Source organism: Charadrius vociferus, unplaced genomic scaffold (genome assembly GCF_000708025.1).
Source record: "Charadrius vociferus isolate BGI_N301 unplaced genomic scaffold, ASM70802v2 scaffold7, whole genome shotgun sequence".
In the NCBI taxonomy this organism is placed as follows: domain Eukaryota; kingdom Metazoa; phylum Chordata; class Aves; order Charadriiformes; family Charadriidae; genus Charadrius; species Charadrius vociferus.
In genome coordinates, this window is record NW_009649308.1 from 7882655 (window position 1) to 7909547 (window position 26893).

Below are 26893 nucleotides of genomic sequence, written 5' to 3' on the forward strand. Positions count from 1 at the left end.
GAACCTATGCAGAGGCAACTGAGGAATGCTCCTTCCTTTCCCTGGAGGGTTTCAGTTTATTTTTATTTGCTACTGAATTACATCATTATGCTCAGATGGTGTAATATAGTATTAAAATGCTGAAAAGCCTTCCTCTGAATCCATTTATATTTAATATACGCAAGATTATCCAGCATCTGTCACTTCTTTTGTAAACTAACAGAAGCACATCAAAAAGAAGCAAAAAAAAAAAAAAGGTTATAAGAAAATTGGATATAATGAGTGAAACAGAGGGGTCTTGGACTAGAAACTTTTATTATTTTTATTTCATAAATTTCTTAATATTTTCATATGAAGCTCTGCATTATCATAATACAAAATAATAATGGTACATTATCATTCACATTGTCTTGTATATCTTGTTTTGCCCACAAGAGGTCACTGTAGGATATTTGAAAGCACATCATGAGTATCTGCTTATAAGCAATTTTAAATAGCTTTGATTTTTTTTAAAAAACACTTTTATCTAAGTCACGGTTTATCAACTGTGGCAAATACTTTTCAATTCAAAGTCCAACACCCAAAATAAAATAATTAACCCTTTTTCTCAGGAAATGACAATTTAGTCCACTTACTATAAACATGTAGAAGAAATTTTATTATGCTTACAGTTTATTTTGATAGAAAGGCAAACTGCAAACTTCAGTGTGGGGTTTTTCATTTATTGTTTGTTTGGGTTTTTTAGGGTGATGATGGACTTCCAGGGCCTATTGGACCCAAAGGAATCAGAGTAAGTAATGGTGCCGTTTTAGGGTGGTGTATTGGAATTATGGGTAAAGACTGCCAGGCATTGAGTGGGTCTTCATGCAATTGGTAATTTATGAGGGGAAAAAATTAACTTAAATCTGAAGAGTAATTTATGTACTGGCTAGAAGCGATTGTATTACTTTTTGTACGTAATATCAGATTGCATAAGTGATGCAATCTTATGTATTGCTTGTATTACTTTCATAAACTTGTTAGGGAGAGTAGCCCCAATGCGTATTTGATCTGTTTTGCTGTACAGGACCTAAACACTCTCCAGTACCTTTGCTTCAATTTATTCTGAAGTAGTCACAGTATATGTAGGGTCAATATGAGAGAGGCTGATTTGTCTGGAAATCCTTTAGGGTTTGTGCCTTTGCTTTTTCTTTTTGTCAGACCCCTCAGCTGGTGACAATTAATGCATCTCTGACTTCATTGGGACACATCCATTTTCCACACCATGAATGTTCATTTATTTTCTCTATATACTATTGCTTTAGTTGTTCTGCATTGTCTTCTCTATGTTTTTGTGGCTATTTCACTGAAAGAAGGGTAAGAACCTTGGTGGCTGTCCAGCATGGCATTCTTTTTTTACAGGTCATTCAGATATTTCTGTTTGACTTTACTTACATATACACAAATAGGTTACATTTAGTAAAATCTCGGTAAATCCTTTTGCTCATCCATTTGTACCATACTGTTTAAAACATATGTGGTTAACTTTCTTCTAGGGACCGCCAGGGCTTCCAGGATTTCCAGGAACACCAGGACTTCCTGTGAGTAGAAATGGGCTGTATAGATATGAATCTGTTCCCTTTTGTCTTTCAGGCCCACAGAGCATCCAACAAGCTAACTCTTCTTTCCTCTTTTCCACTTTAAAGGGATTACCGGGACAAGATGGGCCACCAGGACCTCAGGGTATCCCAGGATGCAATGGAACAAAGGTGGAATCCCTTTAAAATTCTTAACAATGCAACAATAATATGATAAAGAGCTCTTGTTCTCCTGGCTGTAGCCAGTAGATTTAGTTTATGATGTGCAGCAGTACTTGTTATTGACTTGTGCAGGTAATTCCAAGATAATTCAGGCACACCTCTGCGAGAAGGGGTCATGGTCTGATACTTAAAGCACACATTTTGCCAGAAATTGCCAACACTAAGACATAACTTTTATACTCTGCAGCCAGTGTAGTTAAATTCTTTGTTCTAATCCTTAATTTTATAGCAAGCAACTGAGAGGAGTGTCTGATAACTAGATCATGTACTGCATCTCATCTTTCTAGTAGACTCTTGCTACCAAGGAAAACTCATTGCCTAACAGTAGGACTTTTAAATTATTTTTAATAATACTGCAGTCAAAATACTGATTCATTATCCTTGTTGGGAGGAGTCACTTTCATTCTATCATGTTACTTAGCTTCAGGTTATGATCTTTCCATGAAAGAAATTGATCTTCTATAGCACTATGTGTGTGTTCTGTCTCTGTAGTATGGTATTTTGCCTGGAAGTATGTGGAAATACCTGAATGTGGAAAGTTCTGTTTCAGTCAGTTGTATGATTTAACAAACTGTATATCCTATAGCTTCTGGCCATACAGTTTGCTACTCTGGACTCATAAGCTAATGATGAAACTGGACTTTTGAGTGAAAATTTGTTTATCTGTTTTTGTTATGTTTTGGTTTGGTTTTGGCTAATCATTTGCTTCATCCCTAAGGGAGAGCGTGGATTCCCAGGCAGTCCAGGTTTTCCTGGTTTACAAGGGCCTCCTGTAAGTAAAAGATTTCTGGATCAGCTACCTGTAATCCACTAAAAGACTTCTACTTAGATCTGTGAAAGATCAGATAGATATTAGCCTCTTTTTGCAGTTGGTCTTTTAATAAGTAAGGATATATTAAACTTTTTTATGGTTAATCAGGATATTTTAGATGTCCAATAAGAGTGAGCTTTTCTGCTGCATGCTGTGGTAAAGCTAATGAAAATCCCTTTGAATTTTCACACACCGAGATGTTTTTCCACCTGCAGAAAAATACAAATACGTGCATATGTCTCAGAATTAAGATCTCGATATGGTCATCCAGTATATCTAAAGAGTCTTAGTGGTGATTAATGGGGCAGAAAAAAGTGTTGGGTGTTTTCATTATAAAACACATGGATGTACAGCAAAGTGACTGTCAGAACCCAAGTACAAACAAAAAGAAATGTAGTAGACAGAATGGATAATAGGAGCAATAAAGCAATAAAGGAACAAATTGCAAGGAGATGGAAATGTAGTCCTTTTTAATGCTCAACATTCACTGTGAAAGTACTTCTCTAATTTTTCCATTGGATTCTGAAGATCATAAAAAATTTTATTTTCTCCTATTTTGTATCTTTTTTTAGATTTCTATCTTTAATGCTTGCCTCATGGTGTAGATATGATTAGTGGTTTGCAAATAACATACCAATGATTTATTTCTATTGATCTTTCTTTTGTTTTTGTTTCTTCTAAACAAAGGGACCCCCTGGTCTGCCAGGTATGAAGGTAAGTGTTCTGTACTCACACACTGAAGTACTAACAAGGCATGGGTGTGCAGTGTGATCTGGCATGAGTAACCTGCTTGCTTTTATGCAAGACCATGTACTTGTGACCTGGAGTGATGTTCTGCAGAAAGTTTAGTGTTTCTAGGCCACTCCAGTGCAACTAACTGGAAATTCTGCAGTAGCTTTACTCAATTTGAGTCAGTAGTTCAAGAAGTAGCAGACTGTTTTCTGAAGCTGGTTTGCTTGGGAGTGTGAGGGACAGTATCTGTTTGTGTTGAGAGGCATCAAGTTAGCAAAATGCCTACCAACACCCAAGTGCACCAGTAGTCTACCTGTGCGTGCTCAAGGACACTACTAGAGACTAAGCAAAAATAACTTGAAATATCCAGTGAAGAGAACAGTGCAACATCTTATGTTACTTTCAGAAATGTGCTTTCCACTGTATAGATTGCCTTGTTAGATGGCTTTTTCTCCTAATGGAAACAGTCTCATAATCTGATTTTAGACCCTAAGGACCCCTTTTATTTTTCAAGGGTGTTTTGTTGTATCCTTGACCTATTTGAGCATGGCCCAAAACATCAGTTTTGGTTTAAACCTATTTGAAAGGAAACATGGCCCGCAGAATTATTCTGATTAACTCCTGAGAGGACAGCATAACACTGATGCTGGGAAATGGTGACTTTTAAGCTGAATTGTTTTTCTCAGCTCCTTTTCTTCCCAATTGTTTTAAAGATATTAAAAGGCAAGCTGATTAGAACATAGATACTTTTAAAACAAAGATCTTCCTTGAAATCAATAAAAAAACTGTACTTCAATATAGCACACAAAGCATGACTATTATAACAGCATACTCAGCGTTTATCTCATGATGTGGAACATTGGAAAAAGCTGCATGAGCCTTTTCTCTGTTGTGTTCTATCTGTTGCTTTCACATGGAGCTAGAATGCCTTTCTTTTGTGAAGCGTTTGTATTTCAGTCCCCTAATCTTTTGGAAGATAAATCAATGCTGATATAGTTGTATATAAAAAAAAAAAGAGAACTTTTGATAGTTGGTAGTTTAGCCATTTAAAGAATCCTCCAAATATACAAAGATCTCTCCTAAAAAGAGCTCTTCTTGGAGGATCTAGTACTTACATTAATATAAGAGTACTCCTAGGGTGTAGCATAACTCTGAGTCTCTGAGTCTTAAGAGCCTCTATATGTACTTTGGAGTCAGAATGGTGATAAAAAATTATAAAATATGCTTTTAATTAAAAGTCAGCTCTTTTTCTCCTAGGGTGAAGCAGGTGAAATAATTACATCCTTGCTGCCAGGACAGAAGGGCGACCCAGGATTTCCAGGTCTTCCGGGGATACCTGTAAGTTGTGTAAAGTCCTATTAGGTTGTGTTCTGCCAAAAAGAGAACACGAAAAGTATTTGCATTACAGCACAATTGGAACATTTGGTGCTAGGGGATCCATATGTTTACATGGAGAAGCTGACATTTAATGTACCTCTAGTTTATGGCTTCAGGGAAAGTAAGTGCTTCCATGTTGCTCCTCATAAGGTGACTCACAGAGGCCAGAAAGGTCCCCTAGTCAGGAAAGTGGTATCCAGCAGACAGCCGCACTCACACTGACTTGCTTCTGTTTCTCCTGCCTGTTCCCCCTTCCTGGACATTCTCTGTATCAGTTCTGGAGTTCCCTTCTTCACCCTGAGGTAAAGCAAGTAACATCTGCCTTTCTGGGCTGTAGCCACTATTTTGATGGTGGGAAGTGAGGGTAATATCTCAGCTGTTCTCCTCATGTTGCACATCCTGAACAGTGTTTCTGTTCTCCCACCAGTTTTCTGTGAAAACAGCTAGTGACTCCAGGCCCTGTGCTTCCCCACTGAGCCATTCATTGCTTTAGTGGAAGAACAAGGGGAGCAGAAAATGAGTCTATCGGCCTGGACTGGATAGAAGCCAAAGACTCCCATTTCCTGGTACAGAGAGGCAAGCCCCAGGCTATTCTGACCAGACTGAGCCTGTTAGCATTTTTGTTCCTCTGATCTGTGCTTCCCTATTGTCTGTTTCTTGCTGGAAGGAATCACAAATACAAAGTGTTTTGTTGTTCTCTCTCAGTGCATGAAGAGAAAGAAAGAGCAAAAGTAGTTCAAAACAAAACAAAAAAACACATTCCCGTATCCAAGCCAAAAAGATGTATTGATGTTGAGAGCAGAACACTCCTAACACGATGTACACTCCTTTAGGCCTTTCCATAAGGACAAATTGGTAGGTTAGTGGTCAGCTACTTTGATTTGACGTGTATGGGGTGCCAGCTACTGGGTGGTTTTGACCTTGAATGTCTCACTGTTTTTTCCATAAAAAGGTGCCTCTCATAGCCTCCTCCGTTTTCTCAACAGGGCCCACCCGGCTCCATGGGAGTACCAGGTCCAATTGGCCCTCCAGGGCCCCCAGGTTTGACAGTAAGTTTCTTTAACCTGTTATCCATGAAGTGTTAAATGGGGCAGTTACTACTTTGTCATGTCCTCAGCGGCAGGCCGGTAAAGTGCAGAGATTTTGGAAGTCAAGACTCGGTATGAAGACAACAGCAACCATGCATTCGGTTCACCCTGGAGCTGCCACAGTGCACATTTAGATGTGATACATTTGAAGCGCTCAGCCTGTTCCCAGACCTCTTTTTGCTTTAAACCAGGCTGACTCTTTGTTCAGGCTCCTTATTTGTGTGAAACCTGAGGGACAAGATTTAGCTTATTTAGACCAGGATGACTCTTTGCCTAATGCTTAATACTTGACTAATTAATTTTATTGGACTCTGTCACTTAAAGGAAGAACTAATTTCTTTCATATTTGTGAAGTTGAATAGTATGAGGAAGAGCTCTCAGTGTAAGGCAAGGTGCGTTGTCAACATGGGTATAATGCACAGGGGTCAAAGTAGCAACATTGTTCTTTGGTGTTTGGGTTTTTTTTTTTCCCCTCAAGGGAGCATGTAAAGTGCTTTGAAATTACCTTTTTGTTTGTTTCCTTTTTTAATAGGGACCTCCTGGTCCACCAGGGCTGCCAGGACCTAAGGTATTTTTCTTTCCCTCGGTGGTGGTGGTGGACTGTTTTGTTTTTCTTTCTGGTCATTTGTGACTTCTAAGGGCTGATGAGTTATACTTTTTGCAGGGTAATATGGGCTTGAATTTCCAAGGACCCAAAGGTGAAAAAGTGAGTATGTGATCTTGATGATGTTTTTGCTTGTTACTTTCAAAATACTTATGCGTGCCATTTTGGCTTGTACTGCCTGTAATAGCCTGCAATCTTCTCGCACATTAGGGTGAACAAGGTCTTCAGGGACCTCCAGGGCCACCAGGACAAATTGGAGAACAGAAGAGACCGAATGACATTGAGTTTCAGAAAGGAGATCAGGTGAGTGGGAAACTATATCCATCTGCAATGAGCATGTGATCAAGCTGCAGCCTCCATTGGTTTGGCTTATATATACTCATATCCTGCTTGCTTACTTCTATTATTTTTCTCCAAAGTAGTGACTATTTCTGGCCTGAGTACTTTTCTTTTAATAGAAGGCATGCCAGTTAGCTCAGTTACTTCCCTTAGTAAAATAACTATCTGTAAGAAACTCTCAAAGGAAGTTCACAGGAACAGTAAAAGCAGTTAAAGTATTCTCATTCCTTGGAACGTCCAGACTGGGATTTTCAAAGCTGTCTGGGGATTCAGATTCCCACTAACTAACCAGCTGTGTCATCCATTGTGAAGAAGGCTTTAAAAAACTTTAACTCAAATTGTTTCTTTTCTTCTATTTTTCTCCTTTTTTTTTTTTCTTGTCATTAGTGATGCCCCAAGATCTTTCTTCCTTGTGGTCTGAATGAAGTGCTTTCCCTGTTTCTGGCCTCTCAAAAGTAAATATCAAGCCATATTATGACAGTAAGCTCAAACTGTTGGTTTGATTTGTATGGCTACTTCCCCACCCATAAATGCCAAGACAAAAACAGATCCCGAGACCTTTCTAGAATGACTGCGCGTTGCAAACGTGCATCAGTGGATAGGGCTAGGGAATGCCTTAGTGGTGCCTAATGATATTCTGAAAGGAAGGGTAACATATGGTTTTGATGAAGATGAAGGGCAGAATTATCCTACACCTTGCCCAAAAAAAAAAAAAAATGCTGTGTACCAAAGCAGTAGGACAGAACGTAAAGAGCAGCATTGTGTCTTTATAGTTCTAAGAAAACACAAGGTGATGTTTTGACCACACTATACCTGAAGCAAAAATCAATCTGACTTTATTAGGGTCAGAGTAATTTGCCTCTGTCATCAGTGATCTCTGAAGGACTGAATATACTGGCATGAAGTTACATAAATGTACCAAATAAAAGTATTCTAACTGCATTCCTTTTAAAGCACTAAGACTTCCAAACACAGTCTGAGTGCGTTGTCTTTTACCAATATTAATAATGATTTCAAAGTTTAAAAATGTATTTTTTAGTAAAGGTTATGCTTGGTAGTACACAATCAGTAAAAATTGTCAACACTACACTTATTTTTTTTATGAAGTACACATGAAGTTCTGGTATTTACCTCTACCTGTGATCTCTTACTGAAAAATCAAGTATATAGATGGGCTTGTAAAAGTCTTGGAGGCATCTAAGAAAATAAGAGAAACTGCACAGAAACCGTTTGTGGATTCAATACCCTGTAACTTTTCTTTAGGCTAATGGTGTAGAGATTTAAGAACTTGTACAGAGGTGTAACAAGACAAAATAGAAACCCTAACTTTTTAACACAGTGATCCTGTGACACTTTTCTGTTGAACACATTATTGACCATGATGTCCTCACAACTTCAACAATTACCAGGAATCTAATGACTGTTGCTCCTGTAATTTCAGCAGGGTCTGATATTTGTTCGTTCTTTCTTCCTTTCTTCCCTTTTTTTTTCTTCCTTTTTATTATTGTATAGCAGCTGCAGGCCACCAAACCAGCTGCTGCAGTGCATGCAGGAGGTAGTTGTCTTAGTGGAGTGAATCATCTAAATAAACAGGATGAGCAGTTAATAAGTTGTAGATGCACTTAAAGTTCCACGCACAGAAAGAATAAATATGATCCTTTAATGTTCATAGTACTTGGAAATCTAAACGACAGCAAAAAAATTCTATTTAAAAATAATAATAATAAACTGAGCTACTAGGGAGTGATGGAGGCTTTAATCCTCTTTCTTTGCCCATGCTTGACAGGGTATTCCAGGTGATCCAGGCCCACCAGGACTTCCTGGGCCACAAGGTCCTCCTGTGAGTAGTCCTCTTCTAGTTCTTTTCCGTTGCATCTGTATCAGAACTGTAAATTCATTCTGCTCTGGCTTGTGGGCTCAGTTTAAGATGACGTTTGTGTGTCCAGGGTCTTCCCGGTGGCGTAAAAGGTGAAAAAGGTGAGCAAGGAGAACCAGGCAAAAGAGTAAGTAGTCTGTTTAACCAAACATTTATCTTTCCAATCAGTGTTATCTTTGAGAATTAAGCATATATTGAATTCAGGTGGGGCCATCAGCCTCTGGGTAAGAGACTTTTTTGTTTTCCATAATTTGGCAAGCTAGTAGATGATACATCTGGTTCTTGAAACTGTGTCTAGCTATGGATCTCTCAGTGCTATCTGATAGAATTATCTACATGTAGATCTTAGTTTCGGGGGCAGGAGAAACTAATTTGAATGATGTTATCTGGTTACATGTGGAAACCTTCAAAGTTTTTGGACTGCTTCACTGAAGCAGCAATTTTCTGTTTCCTTTTAGAGAGGGTCTTCATTCAGTTTGCTAGGTACTGAGTTGGCAAGCAGCATGAAATTGGTGTATATTTAAGCTGATCTATGTAAACTCATTCTCAGTGGGTTTACTTGTGAGGTGAGTCACAAAACCGGGTCTCAGAACACTGCATTAAGACCAAAAGTCAATTTGTCACTTCTCAAGAGACTACTTCAGTTTATGGACTCTCTGGGGAGGGACCAAGTCAGGGTAGCCGCATCTGAGGATAGCACAAGTCACTTTGTTCTTGTCCAGACTCAAATCCATCCTGGATATCACAGTTCAGAATAGCTGAGGAAGATCATAGAAGTGCAAAGAAATAGAATGCGAATAACATGGGCTAGACCAGCAAAGAAAAGATAAGCTGCTACCAGCTCAAAGCGTTCTGTATTTTCACTTTCACACCTACTGAACCCGTAATTTCATCAACATAATGGGTCCCTTTGAAAACCAAGACACAAGTCTTGCTCAGGTTAATTGGACGATATATAAACACTGTTTAGAAACATGTTGGTAATAGGTTTTCCAACTTCCATGGCAAAGAAATACGATGGAAATATATGCTTGGTATTCTAGATAAAATCCTTCTTAGTTGCTGAGATTTATAGTAGGGCTTTTATTGGCTTTCTTTAAGGAACATAAGAAATGAGGCAGACTTACAAAGCCAAAATTCTCATTATATTTTGAGTGGTATTTGTATTGTATTTTCCAAGTTGCTTCTCTCTTGCAAAAATAAATGGGGAACCACATAAATTTGCCAAGATCTGAAAGAATAAAAGTCCTGAGGGGATATGGCAGATGCCTTTTGCTAAAAGCTTGTTTACCAACACTTTTGTTGGTTTTTATTACTCTGAATTTGGGCATGTTGCATACTTAAAGTGCAGTTTTGCTATTAAGTTAGTCTAAAGCTGCCTTTTAGGACTCCATATGATTCTGTATGGCTCAAACACATTTCAGATATACTCATAAAAATGTCAGTATATATAATGAAACAGGTAGTTCTGCAAATTCACAGGCAGTCTTAAAAACTAATTTTTGAGAATCGGAACTCATCACTAATAATAAAGAATTCAAATCACATTATACTTTAATACACTTTATCTGTCAGGTCTTATTATCAACTTCTCGGTGATGGGAGTTGATCTCGGCACTCTGGTGAAACTTCTATTCTAGTTATGTTCCAGCAGGTGTCCTCCATATGTACTGTTTTTGTAATGCTAACAATAGCATTCTATTTGTCTTGCCCAGTGAATGCTCTGGAATAAAGTGGAGCTTGCATTACTTTTATTGCAGCAACGACAAATCTGTGTAGCAAGAATGTATGGTTTTTAGAAGTCACTTCTTGGAGCAGAATTGCACTTTGGTTTTGTTGATACTATTCTTCAGAAAATTGCGTTTGGTTTAAAGGAGAGTTAAAATTCAAACACAATGTTTGTATTTCATTTCACCAGTCGCATTACACTAATTTCCTAATTAAATATAATGTTCTAGTGTTTAGGGAGTTAGGATCTGCTTTCCAAATAAAGGATTCCTCTAATGTTAAAATAAAGGGAGTTACTAAACATAGCAGTAATTAAAATCAGCAATAGTTAACTGGAGATTATTTTGTGCTGTATTCACACAACATTTCTTTGAGACTTGTCATGGTTTTGTGCTCTGGTTTTCAAAATGAAAACCTCAGTTTCTATAACTCCATTGATTATACTTGGTTGATGTCTTTGATGTATTTGTCACAAGGACTGCATTCTAGAGAAAGTTTGGTTTATTGAAAAATAGAAAATAATTAATGCTGTTTCCATAAGAATTCCTCACCACTGAAGCATTTTGTTTCAATGCATGTTTATGTCTTTGAAGGGAAAGCCTGGCAAAGATGGAGAACCTGGTCAGCCTGGTAGGGATGTGAGTAACTTGTACACTTCTAAACTAAGCAGACTTTTTATAAGCTTTTCTTCTGATACGGAGAAGATCTGAGTGTGATTATCTTTCTCTTGAAGGGTTTACCTGGTGGGCCTGGAATAAGTGGTGCTCCAGGAAGAGAAGGCGAAAAGGTATGCCAGTTTTTTTTGTCATTACTGCTATAGTAGCTTGAAATTCTGCTGTCACTGAGTTCAGTTCTGGCTGAGTAGTAATTGCATTGTCTATGCTGTTAGAGTGTTGAGGAATATTTGCAGTAACTTTCCTGTGTACTAATGTGCAGTATAAAAAATGCTTTTAACTTCATTGGTAGGGTGAAAAAGGTGACACTGGTCCCCCTGGTCCTCCTGGAATTGTAAGTTGCTGATCCTTTCTTTCTTTCTGCATTTGGTTAAGTGTTGTCTCATCATAGTTCTTGGGTGACTGTGAGTCCTGTCTCCAGGTATAACAATAACAGAACCAGTAAAGATTTCATATATTCACCAACAGAAGTGATTGTTTCCTTCCTTCAAGATCGATTCTGTGCTCTAGGATTTGCTAGGTTACAAACACAAAGTTAGACTATAACCTCAGACCAGCAGAAATGCAGTCAGCTTCACTGAAGCCTGTTCTAACCATGTTGGTTTGGCAGTAAAAATACTTCCTGTTGGGGATTGCTCTTTATTGGAATTTTACCTGGTAATTCAGTGGAGCAGGAAAAGCATCCTGTCATTGGTATAAGGTTTGAAGTCTGAACTTTTCCTCCCTCTCATTGCTTTACCATTTCAGTGACTCTTTTCTTGGCGAGTTGTTTCACATGAGCATGAAACATTTACAGGTCATTTCAAGACCAGGCATTGATCCAGCAGTGGGACCAAAAGGTAGCAAAGGATTGCCAGGACTTCCAGGAGCCAAAGGGGAGCGTGGATTCTCTGGTAGGCCGGGACCGCCTGGCTTGCCAGGTTCTCCAGGTAGGAGTGCAAGCATTAAGATAAGCTATATGCTCAAATGTAAAATTGGTGTTTAGCTTCAGTCTTTTCACACTCCTTTTGACAGATGGATTGAGCAGAAAGTGAAGGCTATTTAGAGCTACCTTTGAGCGTAAAGGGTGGTCCTTAGCTTATGGGGATCATATGAGGAATTCTGAACGTTCATTGCCCTTGCTTTGGTAAACAGATGATGCTAATCATCAAGGCTGTTAAACAGATACTAGCTTAACGGTCTTAGGGGTAATTTATCTCATCTCACTACAACATACACTATCCATTGCATTTCACAGACAAAATATTGTGTACCAGATGTCTGGTACCTGGCCATCAAACCTAGTCTCTGCTGTACTGCCAGTAGTAGAGTACTGCTAGTACTCTGCTGGACTGCCAGTACTAAAGGAGGAGATGACTTGAGTCTGCAGTGGGAGTGAGCTGTGACACCTGTATTTGCCTTATACAAGCACAGAGAAAAACATTATGATTCTAATGTTACAGCTTGTAAACATTCTTTTTTCCTTCAGTACTTCATTAGTCCTGTTTTACTTTTTTTACTTCATAAACTTAGTTGTAGAGTCTCAGGGCAATTTTTCAAACAAAAATGTTTGAAAATACAAAATGCGTGTATGTCAAACACTGCACATCATGTAGTTTGATTCCATAAAAGAAATGTTATGGAGTACTTACATCGAAAGACACAGTCTTATCTGTAGCATTATTCATCGCATATCATTGTCGTTCTTGCAAAAAAGTGATTTAAACCTTTGAGTTATCAAGGAACTGAGTTCTTCCCATCTTAGGAATCACTGCTGTTGGACCTCCTGGCCCACCTGGCTTACCTGGTGAGAGGGGACAGAAGGGAGATCCAGGTTTACCTGGTGTTTCTATTCCTGGGCAGCCAGGACTTGATGGACCACGAGGACCTCCAGGACCACCAGGTCCCCCAGGGCCACCTGCACCATCTGTTCCTCCTGGTAAGTGATGACCATATAGACAGCAAGTAGAAGAGACTGAAGAGTTTTGACCTTTTTTTTTTTTTTTAAGTTCTGCCTTCAAAGATGTAGTTTATCAGCAGCTGAAGCCCATCATATTCCAAGCTATCCATATACATTCTCCAAGTCGCTCCCATTGCAAATCAGGACATTTGTAGGAGAACTCTAGCCTTAAGGCTAATTACATAATTTGAGAATTCAATGGTGTGAGTTGCAGTCTGGCTTTATCATGCCGCCTCCTACCTCAAGTAAACCCTGCTGTGACTTACCTTTGCGATTCAGCTAGACTGGAGGAGAGGAAATTTTGTCAGACTTGAGGGACCTTTGTGCAAACTCACCCAATAATGACAGTCCTTGAGGGCCAAGCAGATTTGGCCCAGATGTACAAAATTTAGTATTTTTCCAATTTATGTTATGTCCCCTTTAATCCAACTAATGACAGTTACATTAAATTTTGTGCATAAAGCAGGAGGTAACCACTTTGACACTGTCTTGAGTAAATTTACCTTTTGTGGTACAATCTCATAAATGTTTGGAGGGGCTATTCCCTATTAAGAGTTGTGATGCCAGGCGAGTCAAAGGAGTGTAACTTTTCACAGAATTCCAGTTTCATTTGATAAATATTCTAGTGTGTAGACTACACAAAATTAGCTTGGGAGTGGACACTTTGGATGAAGGCTCTTAGCTCCTTTTTGGTATAAGGGAAGTAGGGAATGGGAGATGGAATATGAGAACAGGTTTAGATTAAACATTAGGAAGAAGTTTTTTACTTTGAGGGTTGGAAGGCACTGGAACAGGCTGCCCAGAGAGGTTGTTGAGGCCCCATCCCTGGCGGTGTTCAAGGCCAGGCTGGACGTGGCCTTGGGCAACCTGGTCTAGTGGGAGGTGTCCCTGCCCGTGGCAGGGGGGTTGGAACTAGATAATCTTTAAGGTCCTTTCCAACCTAAACCATTCTATGATTCTAACTGGAAAGCTCTAGTGGAGAGGGGTTAACGCAGTTTAGGGAGGAATCTAGTGTCTAGGTGGCATTGGCATCTTAAGTCTCTCTCACTCCATTTCATATACATCCTTTTGTTATAAGGTTGAATAGCAGACTGTAGTGTAGAGATGGAATTGTGCGGGCTGTGGGAAGTACTTGAATATAGTTGAGGTTGTGAAGGAGAACTGATGATTGTTGTGTAATATCACTGTTTCCTTTTGAGTTTGGATTACATTGGTGGGTTTTTGTTAGCAGTTCTGTCTGAATTGCCAAAACACTTGGTCTGTGGTTGTGTGAATATATTGGAATATCTACACAAATACTACGAGGTACCTTTTTGTACTGAATACATGTATTAATCATGTCAGTCTAACACAAATGGATCATTGAACTTCTCCCAATTCTCCTTAGGTGAAGAGTTATGTGAACAGGGACCGCCAGGTCCTCCAGGAATTCCAGGAGAACAAGGCTTTACAGGGGAGCGAGGCCAAAAAGGTGCAGTGTCATGGTTATCTTGTTTTTTCTCTTTTTGTTACAGCTTGCTAAACAATGTAAAGCCTGCATTAAATAAGGATAAACAGTGGCTCTTCCTAGTAGGGTTGAGTGCAGATATTTTCTGTTTCTGAGTAAGAAAGTTGTTTTGTTTGTGTGTAGGATAGTCTCTCATCTAGTGTTAAAGCACAGGAATCTCAAAGTGACTGAGATTGCTAGAGTCTAGTATGGATCATGATTAAAGTAAAATGGAACTTCAGGTTTATGAGTTACCCCCAGGTAGACAGAAACCAAGTGCTTTGTAACAGCAGTTGCCAACTCTCTGTGAAAAAGTTTTATACTTACTTCATGAATAAATTTGACTTTTTTTTTATGGAAAGCAACATTGAAATTATATATTCAAGATTCCTAATTTGAGTTGGTCAATCTAAAATGAGTTTGTTTGGTGAGCGAAAGAAAGACATTTTTAATGTGTATCCTTGTTTCCAAAAAGACAACCTTGCAATGAGGATGCTGATATGGGTAAGTGAGAATCTTTTCCTAGCTCAACCATGGACATACTAGATGACTTTGGGCATCTCACTTAATTTTGTACTCCTTTCAAACAGAAGTCTTTTTCTCATGGAGATTGTAAGGATTGATAATTGACCTACATGAAGTGCTTAAATACTACATTGATGAATGTCAGAAAAGTCTGTATGTGAAGGAAATACCTAAACTTCTGGAAACCATTCATTTTTTTTTATTTTTAAATGAAATAGGTTTAGCCTATTGTCAAATCAATGAAACATTCCCAGTATTTATTTTGCACTCTTGGAGTTTAACGGAAGTTTGGGATCTTGATATATCTGTTTTAGAGTTGTAGTTTGAAGTGTCAAGTACCTACTTTAGAAGAAGACACTTTTGCTGACGAAAAAAAGTCTATAGTTTTGGTTTTTTATTATTGAAAGCATTTTTTGTTTAAATTAATTTTGTACTATCCTAAATAAATTCTAATCATATCTGATATTGGTTGTCTGACCAAAAAGCTTCAGTCTGGCCTTCATGGGAGAAGCCTTCTAATATTTAAGCAATGATATAACTACATAAAATAGTCGGTTTGGACTTGGTGCTATAGATTAGTAGCAAGAAAACAATTGCTGTTCTGCTGATTTGGGTTTTTTTGATGTTTTCTAAGATGCTCTGCTTGATGCTCAAGTATGCTTTTTCAATGCAAATCTTTTTAGGTGATCAAGGAGACACATGCTTCAACTGCATAGGAACTGGAATAACTGGGCCTCCTGGGGAGAGAGGACCACCAGGACCTCCAGGTAGTCCAGGTAAGGCTGTATTCTTCACTATTTTGCTTAATATATTCTATAAAGTCACTTTTGTGTCTGAGTATCTGTGTATAATGCCAATGATATATCTGTACAAATTCAGATGCACAGTTGCCAGCTCCAGTATCTAGTTGCATGTCCTATTTTGTATAGGTGGGAAGAAACAGGCTGGATACATGTGAAACACTTGTGGTTTTTTTAATCTGGTCTTTCAAAAAAAATTCTGATCAAAGACCGACTTGCAAGCATTCTTCATATTGGAGGTTTATGGTCTGCTATAGATTTAACTGAAAGAGAAATTGACTTCTGCTACTCACTATTCCTAAAATGATAGAGGAGCTGGAGTTTTTGAAGTGTGGCATTTTTGATGCTTCTGATTTAACTTGGAGTTGGAAATTTTCATTCTGCTCAAATAAAATCAAACTCTCAAAATACTAGACTAAACCTTGCCTGATTTTAAAACAACTCAGCTGTTATCTTATGTAAACAGCATGCTTGATATTTACAGCTTCTACAGTCTACAGTTTTATGTCTTTCTTTTACTTTTTTCTGCACTACTTAGGTTCTCCTGGTTTTCCTGGACCAAAAGGTGAAAAGGGGCTTCCTGGATTAACTGGCCTTGTAGGGCCACCAGTAAGTGGTGGTGTTATGTTCTGGTGGGAAAACAGTGTCTCATTTGTGTTGCGTGTTTGGTAGATCTGTACACAGTAGACACGAATTCTTGTCGAATAATTCTTGGTTTTTTTGTCAATAACTGCCTTCAATGTATAATTCTTATATTGTGCCAAACTCAGAGGGAGTGAAAGAAAAACTAAAGTGCCTTTTTTTTTTTTTTTTTTTTCCCCCCTTCCCTTCAGGGATTCCCAGGATCCCCAGGTCCTCCTGGGAGACCTGGTCCTAAAGGAGACCCAGGGGATGTCCTGACTTCTCCAAGAATGAAAGGTGACAAAGGAGACCCTGGCTTCCCAGGACCTCCAGGTCTTCCTGGCATAGATGGCACTCCTGGTCGAGATGGACTCCCAGGTCTACCTGGCCCTAAAGGGGAGCCTGTGAGTTCCATTTTGCGCTGTCTTTGATTGGACAGGTGTTTTGGGAAATCCTAGATGCATTTGAGGTAGTGCAGATAAAAGGACTGGCAAATGCACTTTATTCTGAATGTAACTAACGCAGTAATCATCTTCATTAGATGCCAATCTAGTGGTTAAGTACAGAGGTACTCCCTGAATCTGTCAATGCCTCTAAATTTAAGCTGAGACTTCTCTTGGGTAGTGTCAGATAGTCCATTCTGCCATTGTCTGCATTTCACCTGTGTAGTGTGAAGAATTAAGTAGCCAGGTTTAGACCTTACCTCTGCCATGTTAGTAAGATGTAGGCAGCTAATGGCCTTGAGAGCTAGAAGGATGGAAACTGCCAAAGACTTTCAAAACAGAAGCAATGAAGGACTTTACTCCTTTGTTAGTAAACATACATTCCTCTTTCCCATCCTGCTCTTAATTTTTTCAGGGCAGTGTTGCATTCAAAGGAGAAACGGGTATTCCAGGTGATCCAGGAATACCAGGTCTTCCTGGAGACAAAGGACTTCCTGGACCTCCTGGTTTTGGTCCACAAGGTTTACCTGGTGAAAAGGGCATCCAAGGTGTATCAGGCCGTCCAGGGCCTCCTGGAGTTCCTGGTGAGTAGGTTTCTGTGTGCTATTGAACAAAAGCTGTAAAATAAAGTTTTGTCCTTTTGCTCTGGATAGTTCTCAGAACATAATGATGCATTAAAGCTTTTCCCAAAGGTGTTGTAAGAGCTAGTATTTAAAAGTTCCCTTACTGAAGGTCATCAGAGTTGCAAAGTGAGCAGAATTTGTGCTATGTTACTATAGGCACATGACTTGCACTTCTGCTCTGACCTCCAGAGAAGTTTCTCCTTCTCAACTGACTATAGTGGAAATGCATTGTAACTACCATCTGGCTTACGCTTAGTAGTACTGCAACTGTAGCAGTTTTTGAAAACAAGGGCTTGCTTTGAACAAGTTTGCTTTTGTTACTTTCTTGTCAACTGCACAGATCCGGATCAGGTTGTGCTGGTGTCAGCTATGGAAAATGCTATTTACTGGTGGTACATTTCAGGAAAACTGCCTTAACATGAAAAAATGCTTCTAAGCCTATAAGTGCTGTATAAGGCTCAAGGGCAGATAGCCTGCTGGGTAAAGTGTTGCTGGTGTTCAAGTTCTTTGTAAGCTTGGGATGTGGCTAGTATCTTTTTCTGCTCAAAAAAAAAAAAAAGGCAGAAAAACTCCTACTGAGTGATACATATATTTTCTTTTTGATTTTAGGTCCAAAAGGTGACCCTGGCCAGACTATTACAGAACCAGGAGTTCCTGGCCCCCCTGGTCCTCCAGGAAGAAATGGTGACCCAGGTCTTCCAGGTAAAGCAGCAACTAGATATTCAGGGAATTCTAGGAGCTTTTTATTCTGACTGATTCTTGGTAACTATGTCGATTTTCTTCTTTTTACAGGAGATCCTGGTCAGCCAGGTCAGCGTGGCTTACCAGGGATCCCAGGTGCAAAGGGAGAGCCAGGTATTCCTGGCATTGGACTTCCAGGTCCACCAGGCCCAAAGGGTATGTTTTCAGTCATATTACTGTATTGCACTGGCTGGAAGAGGGGATGTAGAAGGTTGTCTCCTCACTTTTTCATAGTGAGTTGATTTATGTCTCTAGAATCCTTTAAAAAGTGTTTGTCTTGAATTTATACATCTTTTTAATAGTTTCAGAAGTATCAGGAAAAAAATCTGCTGAGCTATTACTCCACTTTTTGCTGTACTGCTCATTCACGGTAGCTTACATTTTTTCAGTAAACCAAGGACACAAGAAAATGGGTAAAACTTTGGGAAATTATGAATGTTTCAGCTTAAACCAATAAATGATCTCCAAATGCTGCCTCAAGATGTTAATATTTCTGATGTGAACTGTTTCTAATCTTTGTTAGAGCACATAGCATGGGGAGTACCCTCCTCCGAGAGGAGTCCCAGAGATCCTCTGTGGCAAAGACTGTATACTCAAAAATTATCTCAGCTAAACGGGTACCCCTCAAGCATGCTTTTGAGCTAGCATTTCTGGAAGAGTTGTCCTAATGCTCTCTGGTGTCCTCCCCTCTGCTGCCCTAACCTCCATGCTATGTGTAGGTTTCCCAGGGACTCCAGGCGCCCCCGGAGCTCCAGGAACTCCAGGTCGCCCTGGTCTAGATGGACCTCCCGGACCACCTGGTTTCCCAGGACCGAAGGTCTGTGTGTGTGTGTTTTATATTAAACTTCACTTTCTTAGAGTGTCTTCTGTGTCAGTAGGAAGTTGGTGGGGAGGATTTCACCTCTTGTTGTCAGCTTTTGATGGTGGGGAAGTCACATTCTCTACTTGAGGTTTGAGTGAGCAGAGGAAAAAAGATGTTGAACTGTAAGATGGTGGGCATTTTTTTCTTTACTACTTTAGCGTTTTTAGGCGAGGTTAAACTTAGAAAAAAAACTTAAAAATATAAATGTTAATTTGTTACAGGGGGATCGTGGATTTGGAGTTCCAGGACCACCTGGACCCCCAGGACCACCAGGCACAAAAGGAGTTCAAGGACCTAAAGGTGATCCTGGCTTCCCAGGAAACCCTGGTCTCCCAGGACGGGCAGGTTTTGATGGAACCCCAGGGCCCAAAGGTATGGAGAACTCTCCCTTTTGTTCCCTATTGAACTTTAAAAAATATAGACATGTTGTGAATCATATGGCAGTTAAATACAAGCAGTGCTGACTTTAGAGCAATTACTTCAGGGTCCATTTTTCCAAATCAGACACACCTGTATAAATGGAAGCTTGTGTTCTCAAAAGACAAGCAAGCAAAGGAGTAAATACCAATCTGCGGATCAGTATCTGAAAGTCTGTATTCCAAAGAGAAATCATGTGAATGTGAGGGTAAAACTTTTCCAATAGAATAATTGTCATATAGATGTACTGTGCTTCAACATGTAGAGGGTTAACAATTCACAAATGCCTATTGTTAGTCATTGTATTGAACTGCAGAGCATGCCTGGTTTGCTGGAGACCATCTGTTAAGTTTGATGTGGATTATGATGCAATAACATGTCTTTGTGCAGCCTAGAAATGTAAACTGCATGCATTCTGCAGAGTGAGGACAAATCTCTGGCTTTCAGAAATAGCCTCTGGAGTGGGTTTTTAGGCTTTGTGTTTTCTTGTGTCAGATCCATATTTGTTTGCATGCAAGGATGAGGTTTCAAGTACAATGCACAGGCACTCTGCTTCTGAAAGCAAGTGTCTCTGAAGTGAGTTCACTATTTAACTAAACAAGAGTATTCTTTTAGGTGACCCTGGACCGAGTGGACCACCAGGACTCCCAGGCCCACCAGGCATCCCTGGCATTGGTGGTCAAGGTCCACCTGGATCTCCAGGACCTCCAGGTCCTGTTGGTCCCCCAGGTAAAACTCGCATGAATTGTACCCTTAGGTTATTTCTGGCATACACCAAGCAAGTACTCAGGGCACTGAGGGTCCTACGGAACAGATAGGCAGGGAAAGATAGAGAGTTCCTGTCTATTGGCTTGGCTGTCTTGCCAGTCAAGCAGGTAAAGCTTGGTATATCATGTTTTTTACTGAAATCAGAAGTGGAATTACATTCAGCCCTGCCATTTGCACAACTTAGGTCTCAAGGGTGTAAAAGGCCGCTTTGGAGAAGACTTGGAGCCTCAGCAGAAATTCTAGGAAGTGTTGTGCACCATCTGTGACAAAATCTCTCTGAAGGGGTTTATCACAGTACTCTGCAGGACAAGGCAGAAGGAGCAGCACAATGTCAGCGCAGAGGCTTTGAGCATACAGAAGAGGAAAGCTGCCTGTGCTGTCATTACATTGCTTTCAAATAGCAATTTAACTCAGTTAAATTTGAAATTTTAGTTAAACTGTAACTCAGTTGATATGGAAAGGAAGAAAGCATGTGTATTCCAAACTAGCTGGTTCATTGTGTTGTAGAGGATAAAATGTTTTCCAAGTAGTGACACGATAGTGTCTTAACAAAAGCCTATCAGTAGAAGAGGTCATACACATTCATCTTGTTGTAAGCACACTGCGAAAAGAGCTTTAGAATTCCTCTTACAGAAACCTCTGAGTTCTGGACTTCCTGATTCGCTCACACACTTTTTTTTCTGAGAAATCAACAAGTTTTATGAGTCCTGATAGGTTTAAAGTAGATTGACTAAGTAGAATCTAAGGATAGTGATAATTAGGAAAATGTCTCTGATGGAAGTTTGATTGTCTTTTGTCTAAAATGACTGGTGATTGATGAAGATCTGTAGGATGAGGGGGAATGGCTTCAAACTGGAAGAGGATGGATTTAGATTAGATATTAGGAAGAAGTTTTTCACTATGAGGGTGGTGAGACACGGGCCCAGGTTGCCCAGGGAAGTTGTGGCTGCCCCATCCCTGGAGGTGTTCAAGGCCAGGTTGGACGGGGCTTGGAGCAACCTGGGCTGGTGGGAGGTGTCGCTGCCCAGGGCAGGGGCTTGGAACTAGGCGATCTTTTAAGGTCCCTTCCAACCGAAACTATTCTACGATTCTAAGATATGAACTGGTTCCATCTTTGTGCATAAAGGGTACATGTGCATGCATGCACATCATTCTATTCACAAAACTTGTTCCGGGAAATTCCTTTTTCCCTTCATTCAGTGAATGGGTTTACTGTGCTGTGCACCACCTCCCGATGTTGCAAATGTGTGGCAGTCATCACAGCGAGAACATTCTCTGTGGACTCAAGCATGCCTGCTGCTGAAACATTTCAAAACTCATCTGGTTCTTGCCATGCCTGTATAACTGTTTGTGTTGCATGTTTATGAGCTACACTTTTTGAATTTGTTAGTGTGCTGGCACTGGGATTGGCATTGTTTGCCATGCATGCTGAAAAATTTATGGCCAACTGTAAGACCATGGGTCAGAGACTGGTTGATCTTACTCAGATCTTTATGAACTGTGAGCTGAGATTCAGCTAAGTGCTTAACTTGAAGGTAGGCAAGAACTTGAGTAGGTAGGCCCATGGAGTTTGAGTTCTACTCACATACATAAAATATGGGCCATGTTTAAGTATACTTTTTCACAAGTTTTCCAGTGGGGAAAGGAATGTGTGGTCCCTGCAGCAGCAAGCCTTGTATGTCCAGTGTTAAGAGCTAGGGACAGAAGGGGTCTGGACAGTGTGCACAGAAGTTCCCTGAGCCAGCAGGCGGGTCCTCTGCCTGGCTTACTGTGCTCACTATACCATCCTGAACCTATGGTTCAAGGCTGAACTGAAACAGAAGGCAATGCAGGTGTGTATTTGGAGTTGGTGGGTGGGATTTATTAGTATGGATTTGAATATTTCATCCAATGCATGTTCTCTTGTCTTCCTCTAACACCCCTTCTGATGTTAGCCAAAATTTGATTTTGTTTATTATGCAAAATACCAATTTTGACAAATGCGTAATTGTTATAGAGTTGGTGTATTTAAAATGCTTATGTTTTCGCTCTTTGTGTCTGTACTGACTAATCACTGTGGCTACTAACAGCATGGTGGCTCTGAAATCTAGTGCATGGTTGAAGGTCCCACTTGATAAGTCATTATTTCCCTTGGCGCTGCTACTTCTGTTTTGTGCAGTATGCCTTACGTTCCCATCTCCCATCCCTTGTTTGTTTTACTAGGCTGTTCTGATTCTGTTCCTTTATGCAACATTAGGGTAAAGTTTGTGGGGCTCTGGTTTTTAGGTAATTTGGAAAATTTTTGAAAGGATTTCCCTGTTCAGTTTCCTTTCTCTGCACCACCATTTCTTCAAATAGTTTGCAGTAACTCAACATTCTTTTTTTTCAATATGTAATAAATTACTTTAGAATTTATTGTGTTGTCTATTATTGTTCTAATTATGACGTTTACATTTTTGAGAACCAGAAATTCAATTTGAATTTTATTTGAAAAAGTATCTTTACCATTCTAGATAGGGAGTTTGTCCTGTTACTGGATTATATATTTTCTCATTATTTTATTTTTTACTTGTTGGCAGAGGCCTCTTAAACATGCACATGCAGTCCCTATCCATCCTCTGGTACTGTTTTTTCTCTGCAAGGTTAGCAGTTCCAGGCACATGGCACTATAGTTTAACACAGTAATAAGCTGCTGCTAAAGGGGAGCTTGCTTATCATTAAATAAATGGAAGTCTACAGTCTATGCTGTCAAGAAAATTTTATCTTCCTTTTTAGTGTGCAAAGAACACATCATGACATCACTCCTAAATTTGTTCCCGCAGTTGAGAGCGGGTGTCACCATTATGGAGTGAGTAATGCTGCCTTCATGAGGTTTTGGCGTGGTGGTGTCACAATCTCGGTAGACTATACTAGGGCATGTAACATGCAATATACTGTCTCTGTAGGTGTAACAATGTAAATTTGCATAATAGAACTAAAAGAAGAGGGGAAAAATTATTTAGATGTTGTTTGTGTTTTAAAGAAGTATCTTTTGAAAACCCCTATTTGAAGGGGATATACCAGAATGTGATGCAGCTGATTGGAAGGGTGTACTCTGTTCAGAAGGTGTGCAAGCCAATATCAAGGAATTAGTTTTGTGTAAGAAACAGCTCAGAAAAAGCATGTTCCCCAGTTGCAAAGAGAATACTAGACAAGGAAAAAGGGGGAAAATTTTATTTTTGAAAAGCACTATCATTATTTCAAAATATCTCACTGAGTTTCTTGGTTTTGCATACAGTGGTGGCTGCGTTTTGAAAGACCTCCAAGTTTCCTTGCAGTCTGGTTTCTCTTAGCTGCATTAGTGTTGTATTCTTTGTACGTAGATCTGTTTTCGGTAACTTTAGGGTAGATTTTTTTCTTTGTTCTAATCTGTATGTGCTTTATTTTGTTTCCTAACTTAACGACTATTACAACTCCTTACTGCTACCTGTCTCAACTTCCTGATGAGCTCTAACTCGTTGGCTTTTGAACCTCAGGTTCCCCAGGTACTGTGGTTTCTTTTCCAAAGCCTTTTCTTAACTTCAGATTTAAGAAAATTTGTCAGCTACGTTTCCAGAGTGAGCATCTTCACTGATACAGTGCACTGGAGGGAAACAAGCAGTCTGCTTGCTTCAGTAGTGCCTCAAGCTCAGGATCATTAGCATTAAAAAAATTTTATGAATTGTCAAAACAGGCTTATTTTTCATTCAGGGAAACATAATGCCATGCAGAATTTTGCTATCCTTCAAAATATTCAGCTGATGTTCTCTTAGACGGTACTAAAATGAAATCATTAATGGAAATATATGATAAGAATCTCAATACTTAATGATAAAATACAAACCAGTCTAATAAATCTTGGCTTTTTGTTTTATTAATCTGACTTAAAGGGTTGTTGAAAAGCATTGTTGTGTTCCTTTTGAGATTTTCTGAATCGCGTTTGCTACAAGTTGGTAAAATTTTAGTAATGTTTCTCTTTGGGAGAATATTGCCTTTTAACACCTGGCAGCCAGTAAAAAATAAATAGCTTTAGAAGAATTGCAGAGGTTTCATCGGTGCTAGGAATGGACTGCAGATAAAACTTAGCTATTGCTACAGTGCTATGCCCAGAGACACACAGATCTCAGCCTTGCCTTACTTTTTACTAAAAAATTGTGTCTTAACAACATTGTCTAGGGTTGCAGGGCATTCCAGGGGAGAAAGGGGATCCAGGTCCTCCAGGCTTCGACGTTCCTGGTCCTCCAGGTGACCGAGGAACCCCAGGATATCCAGGACCCCCGGGTCTCCCAGGGCCTCAGGGTTCACCTGGACCACCTGGCCGGGATGGAATACCTGGATTTCCAGGTAAGTTCACATTTTTTTATCTGTAGACAAAGACCAAACTGTAGTTACAGGTGGATGCTCTTTATGCTTGGGCGTGCCACCTTAATGAGCTTTGATGCTTATCCTATCCATTTAGAGTTAGATACATGTAACCTTTTACATCTCATAATTAAAAAAAAAAAAAAAAATTATAACAAAATTAGTTGCATTAAAATTCTTGTCACCTCTCCACTCTTCCCTGTAACTCGATTCAAGTATTTTGACATTATTCAGTTTCATAACTTTCAAATGTGACTTTGATCATCATAGTTAAGACATGTTTCTGATTTATTTTGTGATTATTTTTTTTCTAGTCACTGTTACAATTTAGAAATAGAATTTGTAAAAGGAAATAATTACAAATGCTATCAATTGGATCCAACATACAGTTTTACATACTAACTTCCTTATTCTATGTGTTAGACTATTCAGTTAAGATAGTCTGTTTCGCCTTCTGGGATAGAAATCTCAAAAGTGAATTTTTAGTATCTCTGTCTTCAGATAGAAGGGGCGATACAAAAGATACTAAAAGTAGTTTGTACCTGATTGTCTTTTTGTCTTTCAGTAAATTCAAGTTTGCTTTCAAACAAGTATTTATGTTTCAAACCAGGGAGCTAAACTTATTGGAGGAACATGTATGCTTTCTACTGTAAAGAGCAGTGCACTGCAAATTTTCTTCCCAGGACTTCACTGTGGAAAATTTGCCACAATTTTCAAATGTCATTCTATCTGATTTAGATCTATACAAGAACTGAACACTTGCAATTCCCTTAAAACGGGCTTTATATGCACGTGCTGGTTGATAAATACCATATAGATGCAGGGAAGTAAAAGTTAGGTACTGATAGGTTTGGAATTTTTCTTCAGACTGACAATGGCGATTCAATGTATTTAGGTGCCAAAGGCGAGATGGGCGTCATGGGAGCCCCTGGTCCTCCAGGGCCTCCAGGAACTCCTGGAAGAAATGGCCTGCCTGGCTTGAAAGGTAATATTTTTCTTCACCCCTGAAGGGAGTGTAGAATGCCATTTTCCATGTCCTGTGTGGAAAGAGGCTTTGTAATACTAACATCTAGATCTTCATTACTGGGATCTGCTTAGGTTATCTTCTTTTGACAGTGTTGATGTTCAGAATTACTTTGCAGTCTTAAGCCGTAGCATTTAGTCACTCTTTTTTAATTGATGTCATGAAATGTTAGCTATTTTTAAAACATTACCTTTGGATGATGGCATTGAAGGTAGGGCAATATTTCTGAAGTATGTTGCAAAGTCTGCTCTAAGCAGTGGAAAGAAGAAAACCATAGCTTTGGGTTATGGAGTCATCCAGAATCTATAGGTTTCACAGAGAAACTATTCTATCTATGTTTTCCCAATCCCCTTGTTGGAGATGAATTTTGAAAGAGTTTGATAGAAGAAAAACCCATTAGTTTCCCCGGAACAAGGAGGCTGTGAATCCAAAGCTGCTGTAGCTGTTGCCACTCCTCTGTGCTAGTGGCACAGTGTGGTGGGGCTTTGGGAGCTATCTCGATGTGGGTCGTACAAAGATCTGCTTCCTCTGAGCTGGGCTGGCCAGAGCTGACAGACTCCAGCATACAGATGTCCCCATGCAATCTACTCACTCAGCTTTGCTCCAGGGCTTAAGATGCTGTGGAGAACCTTGCATTAACAGACTGATCATTTAGTGAATTCTGACTTCATGAATAAATCATGGATTGCCTATGTAAGAAAAATATATTAGCCTACCTTATGGATGATTTTTTTTCCTTTTGTTGTCTGTACCTACTGTAGGTAACAATGGATTACCTGGTCCGCCCGGGCCTCCTGGACTGGTAGGACAGAAAGGCATCAAAGGTGAAGCAGGCCTGCCAGGTCCACCTGGAAAAATTGATCCGAAACAGCTAGGAGCAAAAGGAGAAAAAGGCGAGCCAGGTGTTCCAGGTACAGAACTTTGCACGTGGGTCTGGGGAGATGGTTTGTCCTCTCCAGATAAGAGACCTGTAACCGAATCCATTACAGTTCATTCTTACAGAAAAAGATAAACTCAGAATATAGAGGTGGCTTAAGGTTCTCTTATTTTAGGCTTTGTTTTTAAGCAGTTCTGTGACCGAGTTACTCTGTAGGGTTAGTTTACAATGTCCTTGCTTATTACCTGTTACTATTTTCGGTCATATGGTGATATCGTAATAGCACTAAAGTGCTTTCAGCAGCACTACAATTCAGTCTTCTAGGTGTTATTTCTAAGCACGATGAGAGTTAGTTGTCATGGCTGGTGTGCTGGGCTCCTTCCCTCCGTGTCCCCAGCGCC

General features: G+C 39.6%; 1 protein-coding gene across 1 annotated transcript in view; it reads left to right on the forward strand.

The window, feature by feature from the left end:
• COL4A5 (collagen, type IV, alpha 5) overlaps positions 1–26893 on the forward strand; it is a 58082-nt gene that overhangs the window by 9680 nt on the left and 21509 nt on the right. Inside the window, exons 3-32 of the mRNA XM_009889291.1 lie at positions 725–769; positions 1515–1559; positions 1665–1727; positions 2497–2550; positions 3277–3303; positions 4579–4659; positions 5685–5747; positions 6319–6354; positions 6451–6492; positions 6601–6693; positions 8516–8569; positions 8676–8732; positions 10927–10971; positions 11067–11120; positions 11300–11341; positions 11804–11936; positions 12752–12925; positions 14334–14417; positions 15641–15733; positions 16296–16366; positions 16591–16782; positions 17237–17405; positions 18054–18146; positions 18237–18341; positions 18905–19002; positions 19269–19419; positions 20080–20193; positions 24406–24573; positions 25487–25576; positions 26377–26526. Coding sequence (XP_009887593.1) covers positions 725–769; positions 1515–1559; positions 1665–1727; positions 2497–2550; positions 3277–3303; positions 4579–4659; positions 5685–5747; positions 6319–6354; positions 6451–6492; positions 6601–6693; positions 8516–8569; positions 8676–8732; positions 10927–10971; positions 11067–11120; positions 11300–11341; positions 11804–11936; positions 12752–12925; positions 14334–14417; positions 15641–15733; positions 16296–16366; positions 16591–16782; positions 17237–17405; positions 18054–18146; positions 18237–18341; positions 18905–19002; positions 19269–19419; positions 20080–20193; positions 24406–24573; positions 25487–25576; positions 26377–26526 — 2686 coding nt within the window. The remainder of the gene's footprint in view (positions 1–724; positions 770–1514; positions 1560–1664; positions 1728–2496; positions 2551–3276; positions 3304–4578; positions 4660–5684; positions 5748–6318; positions 6355–6450; positions 6493–6600; positions 6694–8515; positions 8570–8675; positions 8733–10926; positions 10972–11066; positions 11121–11299; positions 11342–11803; positions 11937–12751; positions 12926–14333; positions 14418–15640; positions 15734–16295; positions 16367–16590; positions 16783–17236; positions 17406–18053; positions 18147–18236; positions 18342–18904; positions 19003–19268; positions 19420–20079; positions 20194–24405; positions 24574–25486; positions 25577–26376; positions 26527–26893) is intronic.